Raw genomic sequence first — 24,880 nt, 5'->3', positions numbered from 1 at the left:
CTCTGGCTAGATGACATTCCTGGGTTGACTTTGGCACAGTTGGTACCAGCTGATTGTAAGCATTCAACATCCATGTGGATGTTAAAGTCATCAGGCGCTATTGGCTTTGGAGTCTCTAATGCCACTTCCATCCATTTATATGAGTCATCAAGTACATAAGAACCAGATGTCGCAACCTAGCCCCATTCTGAGACTTTCATGAGATAAATGCAATGGATTCTGTTCCAGTTCTGGGGTAGGAGCATTATGCACCAGGAACGAATAGAAAGGAGAAAAATGTGAATTTTCATTACTTTGACAAGGTATGTGCAATGGTGCAAAAATCTCAAAAACTAAATCACATCTTCTTTCTGTTTGGATGCCAACAATGCAGAGCTATCACCTCTACTGTGTGCATGTACTCTTCCTCTGCCTCATTCTAGAATTACAAACCCATTCAAGGAGCACAGAGTAAGAACTCCAGCTGAAAATAAAGAGATTAGAAGGATAAAGCAATTGACTTTTGGCAAGGGAATAAACTCAGCAGATGGAACAAACTCTAATGGACACAGAAAAAGAGCTGGAATGTGTGAACTGCATAAGACCTAGGTTACTAATTGAATCTAATGAGAAGACCTAGTTGCTCAATAAAGAAATGTGTCAGGGAGAATAGGAAATTTGTGGGGGATTGTTTTGACTCACTGAAGCTTATCTCCAGTAGTGTAAATACCGTACAAAGAATTCATAGAAAAATTCATTCACAGTCTTGGGAACATGTCCACAGTCACTCTCTGGTTAAAGGTTTTCTCTTTTCCTTTACATGCATATTTATAAAGATCCATGTTAATAAGCATGACATCTTCTTCGTATTTGCCTGCGGTTCAGAATGCACTGTAGGCTGATAATCCAAAACGTCTTTTGTGAATCCAGATGAGACTGTGAAGCTACCTTGTTGAAGTAAAGAAAATTCTCATTTTTCTCCTTTCTACCCTTTATTGGTGTATAATACAGTCTTCTTTATTGTGGCACAAAAGTCTGGAAAACTAAATCACAGCAGAGAAGAGGGACCAAGCTTGTCGATACTTCACTTTGTGTCAGATAGTTGCTCCAGGGTGGAAATTGGATCCAAGTTCTGCTCTCTAACTACTGAAGATACGACACTAGGTCTGTTGCATCCATTTGCAAACACTTGATTCAAGAAGAATAAGTAGTTCAGTTGCCAGCAAGGATGAAACTGGCTCCCTTACATGCTTTCTTTCAAAGGCATTCCAAATCTTTCATTTCCACTGTAAAAATTTGTATAGGATATCATGGACAGGGGAAAGTAAAGTATCAGAGGGGTAGCCGTGTTAGTCTGGTTCTGTAGAAGCAGCAAAGAATCCTGTGGCACCTTATAGACTAACAGACGTTTTGCAGCATGAGCTTTCGTGGGTGAATACTTGCATCCGAAGAAGTGGGTATTCACCCACGAAAGCTCATGCTGCAAAACGTCTGTTAGTCTATAAGGTGCCACAGGATTCTTTGCTGCTTCTAGGGGAAAGTAAAATGTTTCCCAGAGTTAGAAGGGCCCAAATCAGACCCACTGAGCAGGATTCCTTCAAACTTTGGATCTAATGTTTGACTCTTATGTAGCCCTTGGAGATCTACTGTTGAAAAGGAAAGTCTGTAAAAGGAGGAGTGTAATACTGATCGGGAAACTGAGCCACCAAGAGAAAATGTCTTGCTCAAGATCATGCAGCAGGTCACTGGCCAAACTAGCACTGAACCCAGGTCAATGCCATCTTGACTGACTCCTGCTGACTTACTATGTCCAGTCTTCAAGTTTGCCCCTTAATGAAGCAGCAGCCAGTTATGAACATTTGAGCTGATGTCTGGAGGAAGAGGATGGTAGTGGTATCTTGTTTTTTTCCCCTCATTGGAATATAGGGGAGTAATAGTGTCAGTGGTCCTTATTAATTTATGGCTTGGACACTGGTCCATGTATTTTTAGTTTGTAAGCTCTTTGGGTTAGAGGCTGTCACTGTCTATATGTCTATAGAGCACACAATACAACAGAAGCTATGCTGTTTTACAATAGCGGTAGATCTGGTCCTCTCTCTCTCTCTCTCTCGGGGCAGGGTTGTCCTGTGTCAAAGCAATATGCACAAACAAGCAGCGGCGTGTCTTGCCTCATTGTCACTGTTATGTTCAGAGGATACAGAGGTCAGCAATCCTTCTAGGCTGTAATCCAGACATTTGGTGAGCGGATATTAAGGGGCTAGAGGGGGGGTCAGCTTTGCTATTAAACATCTGTTTTGGTGAAGATATATTACACCTAGCAGTTGCCTCCTGTCTGACACTGGAGTTGCTAGCTGTAGCAGCTGAGTATTTGTTGGCTGGTCCCTTCCTTGTGTGCCACAGTGTCACTTGGCTTTGACTATCCAGTTTTATTTGTGCTTTTCTCTGAAGGCCCTACTTTCGCTTTGCCAAACTGCAAGCCTTTCCTTGCTCCCTTCGCCCAGAGCTGGTCAGTAAAGACTCCTCTGAGCATGACAGGACGCTGAAGTTCTACTGGGTTTGCTCTTTTCCTTTCTCTGCAAGGAGGGATATGATAGAGGTATATAAAATCATGAGTGGTGTGGTGTGGAGAAAGTGAATAAGGAAAAGTTATTTACTTGTTATTATTGTTGTTCATCTCCCTGTTTCAGTCCAAATTCCATTTTGGGGCAATGGCATCCCGCTGAACTGAAATTCCTCCTTGAGTTTTATTCGGATACAACATTCTTCTTTGTTTCCTGTCCTAAACTGTTGTACATTGTCGCCGTATTCTGCTAAACAGCTGCTGTATTTCAATGGTTGGTGCAATCATCCTTTATATATAGCACGTGTATTAGTGTGTGAAGCACTTCAGGAGCCTTTGGGATGAAAGATGCTTCATAAATGAAGATTTTATTATTAGATTCATCTTGCCTCCATAGGGGTGAAAATAACTGCCTTCTGTTAGTTATCCAGGAATGCTCTTGATTTCTAGATGCAAGGAATACATAACTATACCACCCTGAATTTTATTTGTATTTAATAAACAAAGGTACCCTCAGCTGTCTGGATGTAACCCTACACTCCAGGGATATTTTATGGTCATGGTAACAACTGGAAAAAAAACCCAATACAATATTTCAATAATGGAAAACAGTATTGCTGACATAATTTTTTTTAAAGCAGGAAAATATCTGGCCTGATAGGTTGTGCACCCAGTGTCAGTCCAGTCCAATTTAATATGGCGGACATAGGTGAATCCACTCTGGCTGCAGCTAGCTCCAGCGCATGTCTCTATGTGAGGATGGATTTCTCTGCAGCAGACTCCAGCCAGGATGCTGATGGCCAGATAGTGGTAACATCAACTTGTGAGCTGCTAGGTAGCCATTCCTCTGGACTAGAGTATAGGATTCTTGCTAAGCTTTTTAAAGTCATGCTTCAGTAGTGTATAGAGGCTGTACATAGGTTCTCTGCACAGGAGGAATTTCACCCTACGTAAACAGTAGGGTTGCCACCCTTCCAGGATTGTTCTGGTATCTCCAGGAATTAAAGATTAATCTTTAATTAAAGATGTTGTGTGATGAAACCTCCAGGAATATGGCCAACCAAAACTGGCAACGCTAGTAAACAGCTGATCAGAATTGTGGGCAGGTCTTGAATTTTTCTTGACCCATCTGGTATAACTGAGATAAATGTACTTTACACCATAATAAAAATTCTCTCTCTTCTTTACTTTGATATAATCATTGCTCAAACCATCTGATTTTGGGGCTTGTGCATATGGCATTTTGAATATAATGAGTTTCAACAACACCCTATATAAATACAATGCAAGTTGATAGCAATTAGAACTAAAACAGCTCAGATTTTGTCCTTTTGTATTGAAAGAGAGGATGAGATGTAATTTTCCACACACGGTTGAAGAAAAACATACAATCCCCACCTCATGACATGCACCCTTTCTCTCTGTTTAGCTGCCAAAGCAAATATTAAGTAGAGTCATTGGAGACACAGCCAAGACAGACTATAATAAGCAGTTTTCAAATATGCTGTTTTGGTTCTGGATTCACAGCATCTCTCTTCCCCCATCTGTGGCTGGTAACATTCCCAGAGAAAACAATTGAATTTCCAAATACACACCATACATCGTTGGCAGTCTTTGGGATGAGATTTTGCCCTCAGCCAAATGCCAGCAAGTACCTGAGAACTTCCAATGGAGACAGGGGTTGTTTGGCAGAGGAGGAATCTGTTAGCAAAGAAGCTGATGTGCTGCAGAATTTGTCTTGTGCTGCTTGCTCCTTTCATGGTTCGGTCATAGGATGGGATGAGCAGAGACTAACACAGCTGTGAAACATACTCCTGTAATGTCTTTGAGGTGAGCAGGGTTCAGGCTGTTATTGACAGAGCTGTGGGAATAGCTAACTAATTTTTCAGTTCACCGGCCAAACTGAAAAAAATCAGGAAAGAAAATTCAGGGTCGACTTGAAATGAAAAGTTTTGGAATTTTTCAGAAAACCAAAAAAGGTGAAAAAAATTTAACTTCGGGTAGAACAAAATATTTTGTTCTCACTTTTTTTTTTAACTCTAATTTTTTTTTAATGAAATTGAAGTACCTTTCAAAATGAAAAGCATCAACAAATTTAAATACTTTGTTTAAAAAGATCAAATAAATATTTAGATTTTTTCCAAAATTTTTTAGGGAGAGGGAGCTGGATTTCCTGACCAAAACAATTCAATGAATTCAACACAAATTTGTGAAATGCTTCAGTCGACCCAAATCTGCATTTTCGGGGCGGGGGGGAGGAAAAAAGTTTAGTCCAAAAGATTTTGCCCAGCTCTAATTATTGATCAAGAGGGTTCCCAAGCAACCTTGTACAAAAAGCTCTGGGGGCCTGATTCTTCTCTGAAACTGCTGTAAATTCAGTAACTCCGCTGAAGTTAGTGAGACTGATTTACACCTGTCTCACCCAATGTGTAGCAAAATGGATGTGAAATGCTCCTGAATCAGAATTCTCCACTGCTTCACATGGAGGGTAGCATTTTACACCTCACTTTGTATAGGTGGAAACAGCTCCTCAAGGGGGAAGGCAGGGGTGAATCGATTTACATTGCTATAAGTGAGAGAAGACACCAGCCCAGCACAGTGCAGGTAACTTCTCATGCAACAGGAAGAGAATATAACTAATAACACAGGTTTCACAGGGGATTTTGGGAAGTCATGTAGAGTTCAACTGCTGGTGTGGTTTGCAGAGAGGGGTTGAAATATTCATGCTAATACAACAGATGCAGGAGCCTTCCCCATAACTATACTGAGAGAGGACCATGCTACACTGATTTTTCTCCCTTCCAAGCTGCTTTTAGAGCACCATGCCCAATAGAGAAAAACCCTCTCTACTAAAAGTCCAGCATCCTCAGGACACACAGAGAGATCAGTATCCTGGTACCACACTCTGCAGATTTACCTAAACCAAACAGCGCTGCACAAAGGTGTATGTTGGTTTTTAAACAACCCTGATTGAACATAGTGTTTTACCCACTGACAGGTTCTCTTCCTTTAAGGTGAAACTAAGGAAACCGTTGGAATACATAACAAAGTCTCAACTGTACATCCTTTTAATAGGGCAGTGTCTTAGAGCAAACCAACAGGGCTGTGCACACAGAATTTAATGGGCTGGGACATGAACTAATAGTAGAATCATTAGCCTCCTTCTTAAATACTATTCTTCCTTATCAGAGACTGGAACTTGTATTGTTGAGCTCAATAAAAGGGTTGGTTCAGTTTAAATTCTGGTTGCTGTCTTTGATCATGGCTTGACTCCTATTATAAACTCAGCCCTGTGAATAACATTTGAATGCTGTTTTGTGCACGACAGCAAAGCCCCCTCTTGCCATGTGCTCTCCATGTAGGAAGGCTCAGGCTGAGACCCATCTCCACTGGAAGCAAGTTGGACAGCTGTGGACCTGTTCACAGAGGGGCCTATATCCTGTCTCCCACAAGCTCTGTCCTAGAGTTTGTCAACTGAGGAGCCTCACACCCGCTTTATCCCTCTTCTCAGACTTGGAGTGACTCCCCTATCTTGAGGTGAGGGTATTTCAGCCTCCCTACTCTCCCCTCTCTCAGTAGGTCACTCGTTCACTGAGAACTGGAGGGAACCCACTAAGGGCCAGATAGGGAAGGAACCTGGGCTCCTAACTTGGGGTCATGAATTCCACTGGCCAGCAGGGCACCTAGGAGTTAGGCATTACAATGCTGCACCCTACACGCCCATTGTGAATCTATCTTACCACAGAACACCAAGCATCCTCCAGATACCAACCTGGGCTGGATTCAGACTGGGAGGAACAGGTGAAGAGAATCATAGACTATCAGGGTTGGAAGGGACATCAGGAGGTCATCTAGTCCAACTCGCTGCTCAAAGCAGGACCAATTCCGAGACAGATTTTTACACCAGTTCCCTAAATGGCCCTGTAATCGGTTGTGCCGGGGCTCGACCCTCCTGTCAGCAGGAGGGGAGCCACACCGACTCGCTCCTTGTCTCCTCTCGCTGGCTGAGTGACAGGAAACAGTATTAGAACGCTCAGGCCCTTCGGTTCAGGGGCTGAGCGGCAGTGCAGAACCATAAGCTCAGGCCCTTGGCTGCAGGGATTAAGCAGCAAATAGTCAATGAGCTCAGGCCCTCTGAAGCAGGGGTGAGCAGCAAATAGTCAATGAGCTCAGGCCCTGTGAAGCAGGGGTGAGCAGCAAATCAGTCAATGAGCTCAGGCCCTGCGAAGCAGGGGTGAGCAGCAATTAATCAAGTAGGCGTATAGGCCCAGGTCCTTACCTGGGTGAGGGGGAAAACTGCCACCCGTGAGTGGGGGTGGCAGGGGGGACACAGGCCCGCCCACTCCACTGTGTCCCAGCCCGGGGCCCTAGCAGCGGCTATCACTGCCGCTGGTCAGTGGGGTCCTGACCGCAACACACTGACATCGGGACCTCGGCTTCTGTAGCCTGACAGGGGTCGGCTACCCCCGGGCTACTGTCCATATCCCCCTCAGGGCCTACCTCGTCGGTTGCACCGGATCCAGGCCAGTCTAACTGCATAGGCTCCTCAGGACCAGGGCTTGGTGGCAAGTCCGGCAGCTCCTCTGGGAAGTCCGACCCGGCGCGGTCAGGCGGCTCCTCCGGGTAGCAGCAGCGACGGGGAAGCTCCGGCGGCTCCTCTTCGTACCGGGCGTGGGGGAGTTCCAGCGGCCCCTCTGGGTACCGGTCACGGGGAAGCTCCGGGGGTTCCTCGTCGTACCGGGCGCGAGGAAGCTCCGGCCAGTCAGGGCAGCTGCCTCGGGCCTTGGAGGGTTCCCAGTCAGGAGCTCCCACCGGCACGTCTGCTCTCGGCGGTGGCTGGGCTCTGACTGAGCTCTGGCTGCCGGCTTTTCTACTTCCTGTCCCGCCCCCTGACTTCCGGGGGGCGGGGACAGGTGGTGGTAGCTCCGCCCACTTGGGTGTCTGGGAGGGAGCTCCCTCTGCTGGGCAGGAGGGGAGCAACACCGACTCACTACAGGCCCCCTCAAGGATTGAACTCACAACCCTGGGTTTAGCAGGCCTATGCTCAAACCACTGAAAGGCTCCGTATCGTTTTATCCTCCCCTGAGCAGTAGCCCTTTCTCAAACTCTGCTAGGCTAGTTAAGAAGGGAAGCTATGCTTTTCACACACAAACACCTTTGTGGTCCCTTACATACACAGCTGTTCACTTCCATAGTGGGCTGGGGCAAAGGTGCATTCAGACCTCACATTCACCCCCGGGGAGGAGTGCTTAGCCTCATTTTACAGCGGAGTAACTGCAGAAGTGCACGGGGATTAACGGCCTGTTTTCCAGAGGGGCTGAGTACCCCCAACCTCCGCTGAATGCAGTGTGTGCTGGGGATGCTCAACATGTTGGAAAACAAGCCCTGTAACATGCTGATAGTCTGTAGCAGAGCCAGCACTCAGATCACTCAGGCCTGTGCCTTTACCATATGACTTCCTCCTCTTTTGTGCGGACAAGTGAAATGCAGGATCTGGCTGTGACTTATTCATTCTTTTACTGTTTGTCTAGATATTTATGGCCATCACTAGCACAGTATCTGAGCACCTCACAACCATTAACACAGTCACCTTCACTAACCGCCTATGCACTAAGAACACATTTTATAGATGGGGAAACTGAGGCGCAGAACCCATAAAGGTTTGTCTACACTATTTTGGAGTGAGCCTTCCAGCCTGGTGGACGGACAGACGGTCTAGCAGGGCTCATGCTGGTGCACCATAAAAAGCTGTGTAGCCAATGATTCGAAGTTAGGGAGTGGGTTCTGAAACCTAGGGAGGGGGATGGGCTTCAGAGGCTCGCTCCAAAATGTTGTGTAGACATACCCACTCTGAATTCCATCCAGTGTCTTACCCACAAGGCTGTCCTTCTGAATCTGCCCTAACTGCTTCAACCTCCTTTTTGCTTTCCTGCACCTGCCATCAGGCCATATCTATCCACCGAAGTCCTGCACACCACAGACGTTCTGTACCCTGCCTGTGAAATCTAATTTCCATTTTAATGGAAACTTGCTCATTTGAAAAAAAAAAGCTGCAGAGATTTTTTTAAAGCAAAATTGCAATTGACGTGTTATTTTTCCCCAGTAATAAATTATTGACATTGATTTAGTTTCAGTACATGCCACAGTCAGTTATCCGACATCTAATCTTTAGATGGCGGGGGGAGTTGGTCTCTCTTTTCCCTTTGAATCAGATGTTTTCATGTCAGCTGGGCTTGAAAATAAATTTAAAATTCATGTCCCTCCTCTCCAGGGGGCCTCTGGAAAAACAAACCATCAACTGTGCAGGAAGGAGCTTTCCAGGTGAACCCTGCCCCCAAACAACCCTCTTTTCATTTGCAAAGGGTGAACATTAACAAAAATTACACACACAAGTTACAGAAAGGGTACAAACCCTCATGCTTCAGGGCATACGTCAACCTCTGACTAATGGGGGTCAGGAGGAAACTTTCTTTGGGGCCAAGTTATTCTAAACTGCCTATTGCAGAGTATCTTGCACCTTTCTTCAAAGCAGCTGGTACTGGCCAAACCAGGGATGGTGCTAGTTATGGCGGAGCCCATACAACTGACTTTGTACAATAGGATGTGCACCCTCCATGCCTCATGCAGCCTAGACATCCTACCTTAGCTCCTGCAGTTCAGAGTGCTTTGTTAAAGCAAAGAGATGGGAGTCCCAGCCCGTGTTTGGTGCCAAGCCTCACTCCCTCACAGCTGGCCTCAAGTCTGATCCCCACTTATCACTCTTTGGAGCAGGGTCCTTGTTTTCCTACACGTGTTAGATGCTTTATCTGATGGCTGGTACTATATAAATAACCCTGCTTGGGGAGTGAACACTTTCCCATAGAAAGGGAGAGAGTCATCTAGTGTTTTAGAGCCAAAGACAGGGAGACATGTTTTGGGTTCTATCCTTGCTTTGGGAGGAAGTGTGGTCTCAGTGATTAAATCAGGTTGTCTGGGAGTCAGGAGTCCTGAATTTCAATCCCCTGAGTCATTGTACAGCACTGGGCAAGTCACCCAACTCCATTGTGCCTCAGTTAGCCATTCAGTAAAATGGGCATAGCAGCACCTACCTCAAAGGGTGTTCTGAGGCTTAATATTTTCTGTGAGGCTCTTGAACGAAATGCATGATAGCGGCGCTAAATATTATTAGATGGTTCTATTGAGTCACCGCAGCCAGAGTGAGCTCAGGCAGGTGTAAACGCGAAGGTAAATGGCTCGAGGAGAAGCGAAATCTGGGCAAGGTTGTGGAAAAGGAGGGAATAAAATGTTTGTTCTAGTCCCTTTAATCCCTTGCTGTATGATGTGTTAAACAACAGATGAGAACAAAACGGGACGAGGGAGAGGGAAAGCAGTTAGTGCAGAAGAGAGTTGGCCTTTTTCTTGAAAACTTTGTCTGTATTTTTCAACTCTCATTGAAATGTCAGGTTTTTGACCAGCTCTAATAAAGAATCGTACTGAGGGACTTATTTAAGATTCTCCTTGCCAAGAGATCACAGCCATCGACTGAAGCCATGATGTCACTATTGTAAGATATAGTATCGGATCACTAACAACATTAATAATTAGCATCTTGTGTAGTAGGGTCTGAGAACACTTTACAGAAACTAACTAGCTGAGCTGACCGATGCCTCCATTTCTGTGGTGTTTTATCCCCATTTTAAAGAAGGAGAAACTGAACCGTGTGTCAGGGAAGTGAGTTACAAGAGGTCATCCCCTAGAACTGCAGTTTTCAAACTTTTTGAGCTCAGGCCCCCGCTTTGAGTTACATGCATCCAACGAAGTGGGTATTCACCTACGAAAGCTCATGCTCCAATACATCTGTTAGTCTGTAAGGTGCCACAGGATTCTTTGCTGCTTTTACAGATCCAGACTAACACAGCTACCCCCCTGATAATTTTTGGTTGAGCCCCCCAACCCAGACAAAAATTAATACCTTCCCCTCCCCCTTCAGGCTTTCAGGGTGGGGGATGGTGCGTGCAACACTCTCTGGGGGAAGAGGCTGCCAGTAGCGGAAATCAGTGTGGCCACGGTGGATGTGGACACCAACTCCCAGAGGTGGATGGAGATGGTACTCCATCCCTGAGCCCAAGCCGCCTGGCATTGCAGCTCAATGACACCCCCCCCCCCCGACGTTCCTCTGTGCCCCCATAGTAGGGCACACCCCACTGTTTGAAAACCCCTGTCTTAATTACTTATGCTAAACGATCTGTTCGACCTTGTCGTTAGCTGTGACACTCTGAGTACCTTTCCCAGACCTGAGGAAGAGCTCTGTGTAGCTCGAAAGCTTTTCTCTCGCTCCAACAGAAGCTGGTCCAATACAAGATATCACCTCAGCCACCTTGTCTGTCTACTATCCTGGGACTGCCATGGCGATAACCAAACTGCATACGAAGCCAGTCACTCCGTGGCAGAACTGGGATAGAATGCTCCGGAATTCCCTGCTCTGAGCCCTAAATGACACCTCCAGTTTGCGTTTTCCTCCCTGAAATACATTTTGGTTAAGCTCAGTAAACCCCCAAAGCAGAAAAGTGTTGGAAAACAAGTTTTTACTTTAAAAAAAACAACCAACAAAACAAAATTTAGCATTTGTGGAGTGCTGAAAATTATTTCAGATAGGTGGTGGCTTTTCTGCAACCTCATCCCTGGGAGAAAGAGATGCAAGAGAGACTGAGATTTAACAAAAACAACGAGGAGTCCAGTGGCACCTTAAAGACTAATAGATTTATTTAGGCATAAGCTTTTGTGGGTAAAAACCCACTTCTTCAGATGCATAAGCTTTTGTGGGTAAAAAAAACCCACTTCTGCATCTGAAGAAGTGGGCTTTTTACCCACGAAAGCTTATGCCCAAATAAATCTGTTAGTCTTTAAGGTGCCACCGGACTCCTCATTGTTTTTGTGGATACAGACTAACCGGCTACCCCTCTGATACAAGAGTTAACAGAAGTCCAGAAAAACTAATTTTTGAAAATACCAATAAAACCTAATTTTGATTCCCTAGGGGAAAAAATGAGCCATCATGTTCCAAAAGTAAACACTGAAAATCAAAGATAATCATAAGAACAAACACCGCTCAGAACATACCCAGGAACTGTGTTTATGTTGAATTGCTGTCTCTTGGCAACTCAGGGTGTGAATATCTATATGTACCTATCTATTGCACATTCCATGGCAACAAGCTGCAAGCACAGGATTAGTACTGCTCCGGGTCATGTCCCTTGGGTCAGAGAAGAGACAGATGCAGTTTGCTATGAATACACAGAGGGATTCTTCATTGAGGCTGCTGGACGCAAACCAACCGTATGGTTCTTTCTGGGTCTGTAACTCCCAGAGTAAGAGCTTATGCTACCTAATGTCACCAAACAGGGTCTTCCCTAAATCCTGGCTTGGGCAAAGTTGGTAAAGAGAAGAGACTGCTAACTGCACTATGCAAGGCAGAGCTGAGATGAAGGAGAAGCAAGGCTAGGAGACAGGAAATTCCCACTCAGATACACACAGATGGAAACTACTGTATAGAGATGGGCCTAACCCATAAAAGCCTGGATTCCCTTCCTGTAGTTCAGGAGTGTCCAGCTCTGGGGTTTTGCTTCAGACCGATCTCTGAGTGCTGCAGAAAAAAGAAATACTGGCATGTTCAATGGTTTTCATATAGAAACAGAGAAAGCCTGGTTTACCTCCCACTCACATTGGTGTAAATCAGGAGTAGCTCCACTGAAGTCAATGGGGTTAACGAGGTGTGAGGAGAATCTGGGCGAGAAGATGAGAAAGAACTGTGCATTTCACACACTGTATTGCAAGGACCTGCCCAGGTGAGAATCAGATACCTGATTCTAAGGGTACAAGGCACCCTGTGATTACAGCTCAAACTGCCATAGCTGAGGTAACTTTAATCTCTCTAGCTCCGGTCCCAGAGCAGCGAAGCTGCAGCAGTGTGGAACCTTGGGAAATCACTCAAGGAACTAGCCTGTGTGCTATCAGTACCCAAGTTAGTTAGAGTAAAGCTAGCTCAAGCATGTCTACTCCAGTTGTGAAACACACCCCTGATTACAGTACAGACCTATCCTTATACATAAGAGCAGGTGAGTGCTTCAGAAGAAGCTATATACCCCCTCCCAATATGTTTCTATAGAAATTTATCTTTAAACACTGTAGAATTCTACCTCCAGGATACAATTCTCTAGGAATGAGTTCACTGGCTACTAAATTCAATAGTCCTGCTCCATAACTTGCCAGAATGTCCGGTGCATGGGCAGGGAGAGGTCAGCTGTGAAGCTGGTGGGGAGAATGTGATACTTTTCTCTCACAAATGCAAGCAAGCTGACAACCCTGGTTCTACGCTCTTATTGTGGTGTTAAGGAGGTTGCAGGATGACATTTTCCCCCTTGTATTTCTCATCAAATGTTCATGTCAAGAAGGGAAAAAAGAGGCGGTTGTGATAATGATATCATTATTCTCTGCACAGTGATACAGTTATTTATATAATTACAAGATACTTTAATATGAAATAGTGGTATAATTTTTTCTCATCATATGTTTAGACATTTCCATCTAACTGAAATGCTTTCATGGCCGCCATTACCATAGTATTGGAGCATCTCCTAAGCCCTTTATTGTATTTATACGCTCAACACCCATGTGTGGGAAAATATCTCAATTTTCTTTCCAATGGGTTGTTGAGGCCCAGAGATGCTAAAGGTAAAAAAACCCACCTGACTGACGTAGGCTCCTAAATCCCATTTTCAAAACCTGGTCCTTAGGCTCCCAGCTGTCTAAGTCCCATTGACATGCCACAAGACTTAGGCCGTAGGAGCCTAAGGGAATGTCCACACTAGAAATGTTATAGTGGCACAACTGCAGATGCACAGCTGTGCCGCTGGGGTTCTTGTCACTATAGTAAATCCACCTCTCAGAGATGGTAGCTAGGTTGATCATAGAATCATAGAATATCTTGTCCAACCTCTTGCTCAAAGCAGGACCAAGACCAACTAAACCATCCCAGCCAGGGCTTTGTCAAACTGGGCCTTAAAAATCTCTAAGGAAGGAGATTCCACCACCTCCCTAGGTAACCCATTCCAGTGCTTCACCACCCTACTAGTGAAAAAGTGTTTCCTAATATCCAACCTAGACCTCCCCCACTGCAACTTGAGACCATTGCTCCTCGTTTTGTCATCTGCCACCACTAAGAACAGCTAAGCTTCATCCTCTTTGGAACCCCCCTTTAGGTAGCTGAAGGCTGCTATCAAATCCCCCCTCACTCTTCTCTTCTGCAGACTAAATAAGCCCAGTTCCCTCAGCCTCTCCTCGTAGGTCATGTGCCCCAGCCCCCGATCATTTTCGTTGCCTATATCCTTTCTGTAGTGGGGGGCCTAAAACTGAACACAATACTCCAGATGTGGCCCCACCAGTGCCAAATAGAGGGGAATAATCACTTCCCCCGATCTGCTGGCAATGCTCAGGGCTGCCCAGAGGGGGAGGCAAGTGGGGCAATTTGCCCCAGGCCCCGGGCCCCGCAGGGGCCCCCATGAGAGTTTTTCGGGGCCCCTGGAGCGGGGTTCCTTCACTCACTCTGGGGGCCCCGGAAAACTCTTGCGGGGCCCAGGCCCCCGGAGCTTTCGCTCCGGGTCTTCGGTGGCAATTCAGCGGCAGGGGGTCCTTCCACCCTGGGACCCGCCACCGAAGTGCCGGGTATTCGGCAGCAAGTCGGCGGCAGGGGCCCCCCGTCGCCAAAGACCCCAGGCCTCCTGAATCCTCTGGGCGGCCCTGGCAATGCTCCTACTAATGCAGCCCAATATGTCGTTAGCCTTCTTGGCAACAAGGGCACACTGCTGACTCCTATCCAGCTTCTCGTCCACTGTAACCCCTAGGTCCTTTTCTGCAGAACTGCTGCTTAGCCACTCGGTCCCCACCCCGTAGCAGTGCATGGGATTCTTCTGTTCTAAGTGCAGGACTCTGCATTTGTCCTTGTTGAACCTCATCAGATTTCTTTTGGCCCAGTCCTCCAATTTGTCTAGGTCACTCTGGACCCTATCCCTACCCTCCAGCATATCTACCTCTCCCGCCAGCTTAGTGTCATCTGTGAACTTGCTGAGGGTGCAGTCCATGTCATCATCCAGATCATTAATAAAGATGTTGAACAAAACCAGCCCCAGGAAATATTCTTCCATTGACCTATTGAGGCTTAGGTTGGTTTAACTACTTCTCTGAAGGATGTGAATTTTCACATCCCGGAGTGACGCAGCTAGGTGGACCTAACTTTCTAGCGTAGGCCAGCCCTGAGTGATGGCCTAAGGTCCTTGCTCAGAGCAAGGAGTTGAACCTGGGGTCTCTTAAGTCCCAAGGCTATCCCCTAACCATCCTTTCTCCTGCCTATATTGCTTTTCCTCATCACTATGCCTATGCAGTATTGTAGAATTACCTCTTTTCCCTCTGTCTCCCACACTCTCTATGTGCCTTTTCCTCCTCTGTATGACTTGCCACATTTATGCCGGTGTCTTGCCTCCATCAGGAGCCCTACAGCAGCCAGTGTCATAGACAAATAGATGACAATTAAAGGGATCTCTAGGCTATTTGGCTGGATTTTATTTAATCATAATGGCAATTATTTGCCCTTTTCATCATCTGGAAGGTTTTCACAGCTGCAAAGCACTTTAATTGAGGAGGAAAGTTCTCTAGAGCGTGTTGCCAGAAATTCAATTTGAGATGTAAAAGCGGTTTGTTACGTCTGATTGCAATCAGCTATTAATGAATGAAGCTGCATAGCCCAGCAAACAATGGGTCTGCTTTACATCATGATTTCAAATCCTTTAACGTTGCACTTGAACACTGAGCAAGGGAAGTAAATGCCCAATTTTCAAACTCCAAGCCAAAATTTTCGTACTTGGATTAACCCACAATGAATCCACAGCTAGGCACCTAAATGAAGAAAGCCTCACCTTCAGAGGGGCTGAAAATCCTTCTCTTGGATTACAGTCAATAGGAACTTTTGCTCTAGGAATTATCTTGGGAAGTTCTCTGGCCTGTGTTAAGGAGGAAGTCAGACTAGATGATCATAATGGTCACTTCTGTTCCTGGAATCTATGAAAATTGCAGGTGCTGAACACTTTTGAAAATCAGGTCACTTAAGTGCCTACATTTTGGCACCCAAGTTTCAAATTTTTTACTTGAAAGCCAAAGGTATGTAGGTGACCACAAAGTATGCAGGTTCCTGACTCCCATAGATTTCAATGGAAATCAGGGGCCTAAATTCCCTTTGAGGATCTGGGACTCAAGTCCTAAATTTTCAAAAGCAACTAAGGATTCCAGGCACCTTCATTCTTGTCTGCCAACTCCAAAGGCCTTAAAAAGGGGCCCAATTTTCAGAAATGCTGAGCATCCATTCTCAAATCCGGTCCCTTTAATGCTTCTCATGCCGGGCAACTGCAAGCTGGGGCAACCAAGTCCAGGGACACTTTTGACAAAGTCGGCACTAAAGGGTGAGAAGCTTCTTGAAGTGCCTCCGTGACTCTGAAGCGCCAGTCCCATTGACTGTCAATGGTATTCGTGATAGTGAATCACTTGGATGGCTTCAGAAAAATCTCTTCCTTAAGGTAGATGGAACTTGATAAGTTTATGAGGAGCATAGAATGGTGGGGTTGCCTGCGATAGCAGGGACTGAACTTGATGACCCAGGAGCTCACTTGCAGTCCAATGTTATGATTTTCCAAAAGTGCTGAGGGATCTGCAGGTCATACTGAAGCTGAAGATGTCACCATCTTTCCAAATCAGGCCATTGAGTGCCCAACTTTAGGTGCCCAGGCATAGATTAGCCAGGTGCCTAACTCATATCGGAAGTCAAGGGGAGTTAGGCCCCTAATTCTAAAAGAGCAGAAGGAGTGAGGGAGCTGCCTGCAGGAGACTCAAAGCCTGGAGCTGGCTTGCAGTATGAGCCAGCCAGAAACATATGGTGCAAGGAAGGAACCTTGAGCAGCTGGCTTCTTATAAAGGGAGCTGAAGCAGTCCTTGAGGGGTGCTGACTCTGGGAAATCTGTGAGGGAGTAGTCAGCCCTGAGCAGGGCTGCTGCAAGCCCAACCCCAAAGCAGGTCACCTCTTAGGAACTGATAAAGAGACTTTTCCTCTCACCCAGGCTCTGAGGTAAGAGCCAGGCCCTGGAACAGATTGTTGAGCCTGAGATTTCCCTCTGGAGTTTGTTTTATTTGAGTCCACCCAGACCCCAATAAGGGCGTTGTTTGGATGAGCAACACGTGAAGTCTGGGTAAAGGGGCCTAGAAGAGGGACAATAAAGAGTGGAGCAAGGCAGAGGCACTCCAGTCATGAGGGGGCACACAGGTGGCGGCCAACTTGTTTACGGTGCCTTCAAAAATACCTCCTCTCCCCCATGCAGCTGAAAACAGAGTCCTAGGGTCCAAATTTTCAAAAGTGGCCACTGATTTTGGCCACCTCAATTTTAGGTGTCCAGTTTGAGCAACCACGGGCCTGATTTTCAGAGGTGCTGAGAACCGGTAGATCCTGTCGACTTCAGGTGGGGTTATGGGAGTTCGGTCCTCTTGCAAATCAAGCCTCTGGTGTCTCAAGCTGGTGCCATAAATACTGAGACACTCTGAATCAATGGCCCCAACAAAGAATGGGAATAAATAATGTATAGTGTAGCTTGGCTGGCTGATGACAGAGGGACGTAACGGTCAACAAGAATTCAAAAGGCATCCAGAAGGAAGAGGAATTCTTTTGGAGTGGCCCCAGCAAACAAAGCTAGGAATAATGAGGTGAAAATAAGAAAAGGCAGATTTCAGCTGTGTAAGTGGAAAAATTCCTTCCCAGTGAGATTCATTAGATTGTTAAATATTCTCCCCAGGGCAGCCCTGGAAGCTCCACTTACTTGCATCTTTAGAACTAGATTTGAATTCAGGTACCAAATGGCTGACAGGGACTTCAGATGGATAATTATCAGGCTGGATAAGCTGTGAGAGACTGATAAGGCTTTGTGGTACCCATGGGCAGAGGCACTTAGCTGGCAAGGTGCACCTCCTGCATGTTTTTACATAAATCTCTCTTTATTTTTCCCGCTACGGCGGGTCAATTTCTCGTGGAAGGGCAATACATTGTCCATTTTAATTTTGCAAAAGAAAACTCAACTCCTGCCCATCAAAGACCAAATGCAGCAGCTTGGAGTGTTTGTGAGCTCATGGAGGTGGAAGAATTCGGCTCTGACTGCAAGCTTGGGGGATAGGATCAGCAGTAGTAGGGCTGACAGACCACATAGTAATGCAGGGCATTTATTACAAAAAGCTCCACGTTGCTGTGCTTGTATTTCTGCAGCTGTAATCCCATTCCCATGGTTCCTCCTCTGTGATGGGATTCTTTACCATTGCGTGCTGTCAACGGGTTCATTTTCATAAAAACACAGAATTTTGTCTCAGGACCTGAGTCCTGAAAGGTGTGGACTGTTCTTATAGGACACTGATTGCCCTCAATTCTCTACCATCAGTGGGAGTTGAGGGTGCTCAGCACCTAACAGATGTGCTCAGGACCTTGCAGCGTCAAATCCTAAATGTGTTTACAAAGGAAACCTGTGCTAAGCCATCTCAGACATGCCATGTGCTACCATGCAGTGGGGTCACAGCTCATTTCAGTCCATTAAAACACAACAGCCTTCTGTGGTAATAGCAACCTTAAGTGGTAGCAACCATATAGTAAGCACTAATGTTTTGAGCAATTACTGAAAACTCGAGGTGAGCTCAAAGCAAACTCCTAGATCCAATTTTTGGGGGGGGGAGGAGGAAAGGGAGGCATTTGCATCAGAACTTGCCTTCATACACAGAGGGTGAAGAATGGCCCCTATCTTCAGAAAGGCCTGACCCCAAACTCCAGATCTGAATACGCCTCCAAATTTGGGGCGTTCAAAGTCTGGATCCAAGTGTTATGGCTTGAGCCTACCTCTGCTATAAAATGCTGCCAGGTCCATTTTACAGGGGAATTCATGGACCATCAAGGAGGCAGCACTTATTGTTTCTCTCTGACACCTCCTCCTCCCTGCTTTGGGAAACTTAAATGTCAAACAAGGGCTTTGAAGGCAAACACATCCAGTCTGCAGAGAGACAAGGATTGTATTGTAAGCTCCTTGGGGCAGAGGCTGTCTTTGGTCTGTGTTTACACAACACCTAGCACAACGGGGCCCAGGTCCATGACCAGGGCTTCTAGGAGCTGTGATACAAATAATAGATAGTAATACAGATGCAGCCACATAAGGCCTGGGAGTGCATGAGAGGCATGAACACGGGGGCAGAATAAAGAAAAGGAAACCTTGAAACTAGAGCTATTCTACATCCCAATCCCATAGGGAGGAAAACCAAAAACAAAGGAGAACGGGGGGGGGGGGGGTAGGGGGAAAGAGATAAACATCACAGCCTTAAAATGGCTAGAACAACAATAGAAGGTAACTTTGCCCAAGGCGTCACTGAAGTATTGAATAGAAGGGGCCAAGTTTTCCTCTTGGTTATGCTGCTGCGATTCCATTGCAGCCATTGGGGCAGCGCTACTGGAGAAGAGGGGAGTTTGGCTCAGCCTGGGATGCAGAAGTTGAGTCTCCGACCAGTAAACAAGAGAAACATTTCCCGTCTGGGAGGAAAGGGAGAGTTTCTTTTTCCTCCATTTGACACAAGACGTGTGTTGTTTAATAACTTCTTGTTTTACATTGATCAGCCTGTCCCTTCTGCATAACTCATGAATTCCTATGGAGACAGTGGCTTCTCCTGAGGCTGTTTAGTAGCTAGAGAGATTCAGGGCAACTCGGGGTCCATAATACCGAAAATAGAGACTGTGCCTATCTCCTGTTTTATTCTGGGAGGGTTTAAAAGCCCTCGCTGAGCTACAGAAATATTTACATTTGACTTGTGATATAAGAGAGCTACTTTTACTTGTAGGCAAGCGAAGTGGCAGGAAGCAAAAATCTGGCAGAGTACAGAGTTACTGGATGTACAGATGGTGAGACTCCTCTGCATGTATCTTTCATTCTCCAAATATGAGATGACATATACACCAGTATGCATGCTGAAACCGAGTCACTTTCCTTGGACCAGAAAATGACATATATTTTTCCCAAGCACTTGGGGCAAGAGGGAATTTTTGCCATGCCCAATTAACCCTTCCAAAACGGCTGGCTAGCAACTGCCTATGTGCACTGATCAGCCTTTGAAGAAATGCTGCTCTGTTGTTTTGTGATGTCGTTCCATTTCAAGGGAGCTGTGGCAAACAGACAGAGAGGGTTGCTCTCTTTCTTAATCTCGCAAACTAGAGTCAACTCTTGCCCCTAGGAAGTGGGCATTAGAGTTTTGGCTGAGATTCCTGAAAACAGGGTTACCTGCATGCTGTTTGTGACTACCTCTGTTCATGGACTGGTGTATATTGCATAAATAAACAGTTGCATTAACAATACACCCAGACACTGCATCACTGATTTTTCCTATAACAGGAAGCCAACCTGCAAGGTGTCACCATCTGCTACTTCAGGGCAGCTAGCAGCAACGCTATTTTTTCCTTCAATATTTCACATATTATCCCTGCTTTTTGAGATCTTATGAAATCATTTATTATTGTAATTATTTAAAGAAAACCACCAAAAACATCTACAAGATATATAGATTTTTCCCCTTTCTTCCTATTTGGCTTTATTCTAAATTAAAAATAAATAATCAGCAAGTTCCTTGAACAAAACTCTGGGAAATTGCAACCTGCCTAGAGGTATTAATGTTGATTACAAAATATACATTCAAGTAACAGAGGCTTTCAGACATAGAAAGGAGTAATGGCTCTGGCTGCAATTTAGCACCACATTTAACATGAACACATGCTTGACCAGCTCAGCAGACACAAATTATTATTATGGAATTAGGCACAAAATAGCCCCTCTTTTTGTATGGCAAAAGTATCAGATGCACTGAGATTCGGGCTTGACAAAAATTGAATACCTGAAGTCAGGAAAAGGAATTAGCACTATATGATAAAATAAATTGCATGTAATTATATACTCACAATGACCAAGGAAGTAAGGGAAATGAACAATTAAAACAGTCAGATCAGCAGCACTCAGCCTATTTCCCCCCTAAACTCCTAGCAGCATGAATCCACCAAGAAAAACCATGTGATTATTACTTATATACCCTGGGAGACACCTCAAAATTGTCAGTGATATCTGTAACCCATGCCTATGAACTGCAGCCACAGGAAGGGCTGAGACGGTTACCCCATTCCTATTCCCGGGGTGGGGGTATTCGAAGAGGAAGGATGATCCAGTGGTTAAGGCAACAGGCTATAACTCAGCCAAGTTGATTCAATTCCCAGCTTTGCCATGGTCTTCCTGCTAGAATCAAAGAATATCAGGGTAGGAAGAGACCTCAGGAGGTATCTAGTCCAACCCCCTGCTCAAAGCAGGACCAATCCCCAACTGAATCATGCCCTAGGTCTGGCTTGTTAAAGGGATTTAATTACCTCACTGTCATTGATTTCAGTGGGAGTTAAGTACCTAAATACCTTTTAAAATCTGGCTCCTTCTCACTATGGTGTCTCTATGCTTCACTTCACTATCTGTACAATGGGGATAACAACATATCCCTACCTCACAGAGTTGCAGTGTGGATAGAAATTATTAGGTGATCCAATACTACATTGATGGGGGTCTTAAAGTACCTACAGATTCATCCCTTTGTCTCTCTGCTGAGATTACTCATTAGTGCCAGTTGGAAAGATAACTATGACATGGATACTTATCTATTAGGAACTGGATTATGCCATCACTTTGTACTGGTCACCGAACAGCTTCCAGATGTAGTGCTGGGTGCACCATTTGTTGAACGTCGCCTCTGTTCCGATTTATGAATGTGTTGTGGTGATTGTCACATTTATTCCTTACTCAAAATTATGCAAAGAACTTCCGCAAATCATTCTTTATCCCAAACTGGCTAGAACTAGAAAGGGAAATCAAGCTCTATGTGCTTCTGTGGGAAAGAGCCTCCCCCAAATGGTAAAAAGCTATTAAAGGAGGAGTTTGAAAAAAAAAAGACATGAGAAAACACCAGTCAATTGAGAAACCACCAACTTTATGCCATCAAATCACTATCAAACAAACCAAGAAGCAGTACTCTTTTGGTGGGGGGTTGTATCATGGGGGTGTCTAACGTGTATTCCATCCTCCCTCTGCTGCTTGGTCCATATAGAGGCTAACAGAGATAGTACTTCAGCTCAAATAGTGCTTTAATGCTGCAGGTTATGGGTTTGAACCCCATAGATCATTACAAAATAAACAGATCTCAGCTATTCTTGTTCTGCCAGATTCTGCTACCTGTAATCCATGGAGAAGATCCTTTGCTATATTAACCGTCTCATTGAATAAGAATCCATGTCTTTTACGTCCCACATTGCGCGGCTACATTTTTAAAGCCCTTCTCTCTCTCTCTGTTACAGGTACATGGCTATTATCCATCCATTGCAACCCAGATTGTCAGCCACAGCCACCAAGGTGGTCATCACCGTTATTTGGTCCCTGGCTTTATTGCTGGCGTTCCCGCAGGGTTATTACTCGATGACAGCACAGCTTCCCAACAGGGTGGTGTGTCTGGTGGACTGGCCGGAGTATGACACCAGGGCCTATGAAAAAACGTGAGTCTTTCCTTTTCCTGCAGTGAAAAGCAAGGCAGAGAGGGAGGCTACACAGTATAGAAAGGATGCACTACACAGAGGGGAAAAACAGTGTGAAATATACAGACACAGAAGCAGCTGGGGAGAAATGGGTGACCAGATGTCCCGATTTTATAGGGACAGTCCCGATTTTGGGGTCTTTCTCTTATGAAGGCTCCTCTTACCCCCCACCCCATCCCGATTTTTCACACTTGCTGGCTGGTAACCCTAGGGGAGAGATGGGAAGGGGTGCAGGCTCCTGGCAATCACAGGACATTTGGTTGTGGGGGATACACCCATCTGATTTCAATGCATGCAACGTACTCAGTGCTGTGGGAGGAGGGTTCCTACCTTCCCATTCAAATATTCCCACTATTATATTCCATGATGAAAATGTCTTCCTGCTCCTAAGTTTGCTGAGCCCCTGAAGCAAGATTCAGTATCATGGCAATACACCTCTACCTCAATATAACGTGACCCGATATAACACAAATTCAGATATAACGCAGTAAAGCAGCGCTCCGGGGGGCAGGGCTGCACACTCTGGTGGATCAAAGCAAGTTCGATATAACGTGGTTTCACCTATAACGCGGTAAGATTTTTTGGCTCCCGAGGACAGCGTTATATCGAGGTACAGGTGTATTTTAGCCCGTATACACTATAGCTCTTCCTTCACTTGAGAATCTCAGAACACTTAAAGGAGGTTATCATTATCACCAGTTGAGGAAACTGGCACAGAGAACTGAGGGGACTTGCCCCGGAGGCAGAATGGTGGAGCCATGAACAAAACTCAGGTCTCTTGACTCTGCATCTATTGACTTAACCACTGGACCATACAGCCTCTGATCTAACACAAGCATCCAATTCCATTTACAACCCAGCATATAAATGTACAAGTAGTTACCAATTTTCTTCTTTTAATTCTAGAAAGGAGGTAAGTAAACCCTAAGAAATCCCATGGTACTGCATCCATTACATGTTTACTTTACAAAACAATAGATTTATTATCTCTTTCAGACAAGGTACAGGCACTTAAGGTCAAGAACTTTTAAATATTCTTGCTCACGGACCCATTCTTAGGCAGTTGAATAGGAGGGAGGGAAATGAGGTCAGTACAGAACAATAGGTTGGTTTTCTCTGAAGGCCTTCCATACAAATATTGACCAAGCTTGTCTGCAAAAGAAAGTCATATTGGCTGATCAGGACGAAGATGCTGTTGCTGGTAATGTATTTTATCCCTATTGAACTAATTGGGCCACAATTATCCATGCTCTAGTTCCAGAGCTACACCAAAGACAAATTTGGCTCATTGCACCAATCTGCAATTCAGGAGTCCTATGCAGGAACTGTAAATTTCCATTTTGCAGAGAAATTCCCCACTTTTGAAATGTGCTTTTCAAATGTCAAAGAATCCATGAAATGATTTTTTTTAAAATTGTTTCAGGTTAATTGAAAAAAGACAATTTTATTTAGATTTTTTGGAATGTTATATTATTTTACATTATATTATAAAAATAACTTTTTAAACAAATGTTGTTTCAAAATGAAAAATGAAAATGTTCTTTTCAGCTGAGATCAAAATGTTCTGTATGCTTCATTTAGATTTTTCCCCCTAAACCAGGGGTAGGCAACCTATGGCATGGGTGCCGAAGCCGGCATGTGAGCTGATTTTCAGTGGCACTCACACTACCTGGGACCTGGCCACCAGTCAGGGGGGCTCTGCATTTTAATTTAATTTTAAATGAAGTTTCTTAAACATTTTTAAAACCTTATTAACTTTACATACAACAATAGTTTAGTTATATATTGTAGACTTATAGAAAGAGACCTTCTAAAAAGGTTAAAATGTATCACCGGCATGCAAAACCTTAAATTAGAGTGAATAAATGAAGACTCGGCACAGCACTTCTGAAAGGTTGCCGACCCCTGCCCTAAACAAAATTTTCATTGAAATGGACACATTCCCACAGAACATTTAGACAAAGCAATATTTTCTAATGGAAAAATTCTATTGGAAATGTTTTGATTAATTTTCTACAATTTAACTTCTATGATCATCTTGGGAAGAACAGCCAACTAAATGGAGATAAAAACAAAAATAAATAAAACCAACATGGATTATTAGTGAGCAGATTCTGATAACTCATGGGTAAAGGGCTATTCAGAGCGAGGAAGGTTCTCATTGATTGCATTTGTGGATTAAGGAACTGTTCAGCATAAGGTCCCTAGGTAACTAAATCCTATTGCGTGTCATCTTGGGATACATGGAAATATAAATTAAACTGGATGTGATACAACTGATGATCAAAATGTTACACCAGAGCCATTGATGTGCCTGGCTGCTTTCTGTCCTCTAAAGCTAATTCTTGATGGAAATTTCATTGAAGGGATGATAAGACATGATATTCTGTCTCTATGGATGCAGATGGATTCTGCATTGCTCTTAGGGCATTATTTATGGTTGCAGTTTAATACAGCTTTATTTTGTATGGCACCTTTCATGTGAACTGTGTCTTAAAATGCTTCACAGAATGAGTACAATTCCAGAATGAAATGGCAAAATGGAGCTATGTCAGGAAAGACGCTGACAAAATGGAGGAAATTCAGGGACAAGTAACTAAAATGATTAAGGGTTTAGATTGAAGGAGGAGAGATGAAAA

General features: G+C 44.8%; 1 protein-coding gene across 1 annotated transcript in view; it reads left to right on the top strand.

The window, feature by feature from the left end:
* The window catches only part of TACR1 (tachykinin receptor 1), a 91,593-nt gene that overhangs the window by 16,984 nt on the left and 49,729 nt on the right, over positions 1-24,880 (top strand). The window contains exon 2 of the mRNA XM_045003044.1: positions 22,008-22,202. Coding sequence (XP_044858979.1) covers positions 22,008-22,202 — 195 coding nt within the window. The remainder of the gene's footprint in view (positions 1-22,007; positions 22,203-24,880) is intronic.

This window comes from Mauremys mutica, chromosome 2, assembly GCF_020497125.1.
Source record: "Mauremys mutica isolate MM-2020 ecotype Southern chromosome 2, ASM2049712v1, whole genome shotgun sequence".
NCBI lineage: Eukaryota > Metazoa > Chordata > Testudines > Geoemydidae > Mauremys > Mauremys mutica.
The sequence above is the reverse complement of the archived record's forward strand: the minus strand, read 5'-3'. Positions and strand labels throughout refer to the sequence as shown.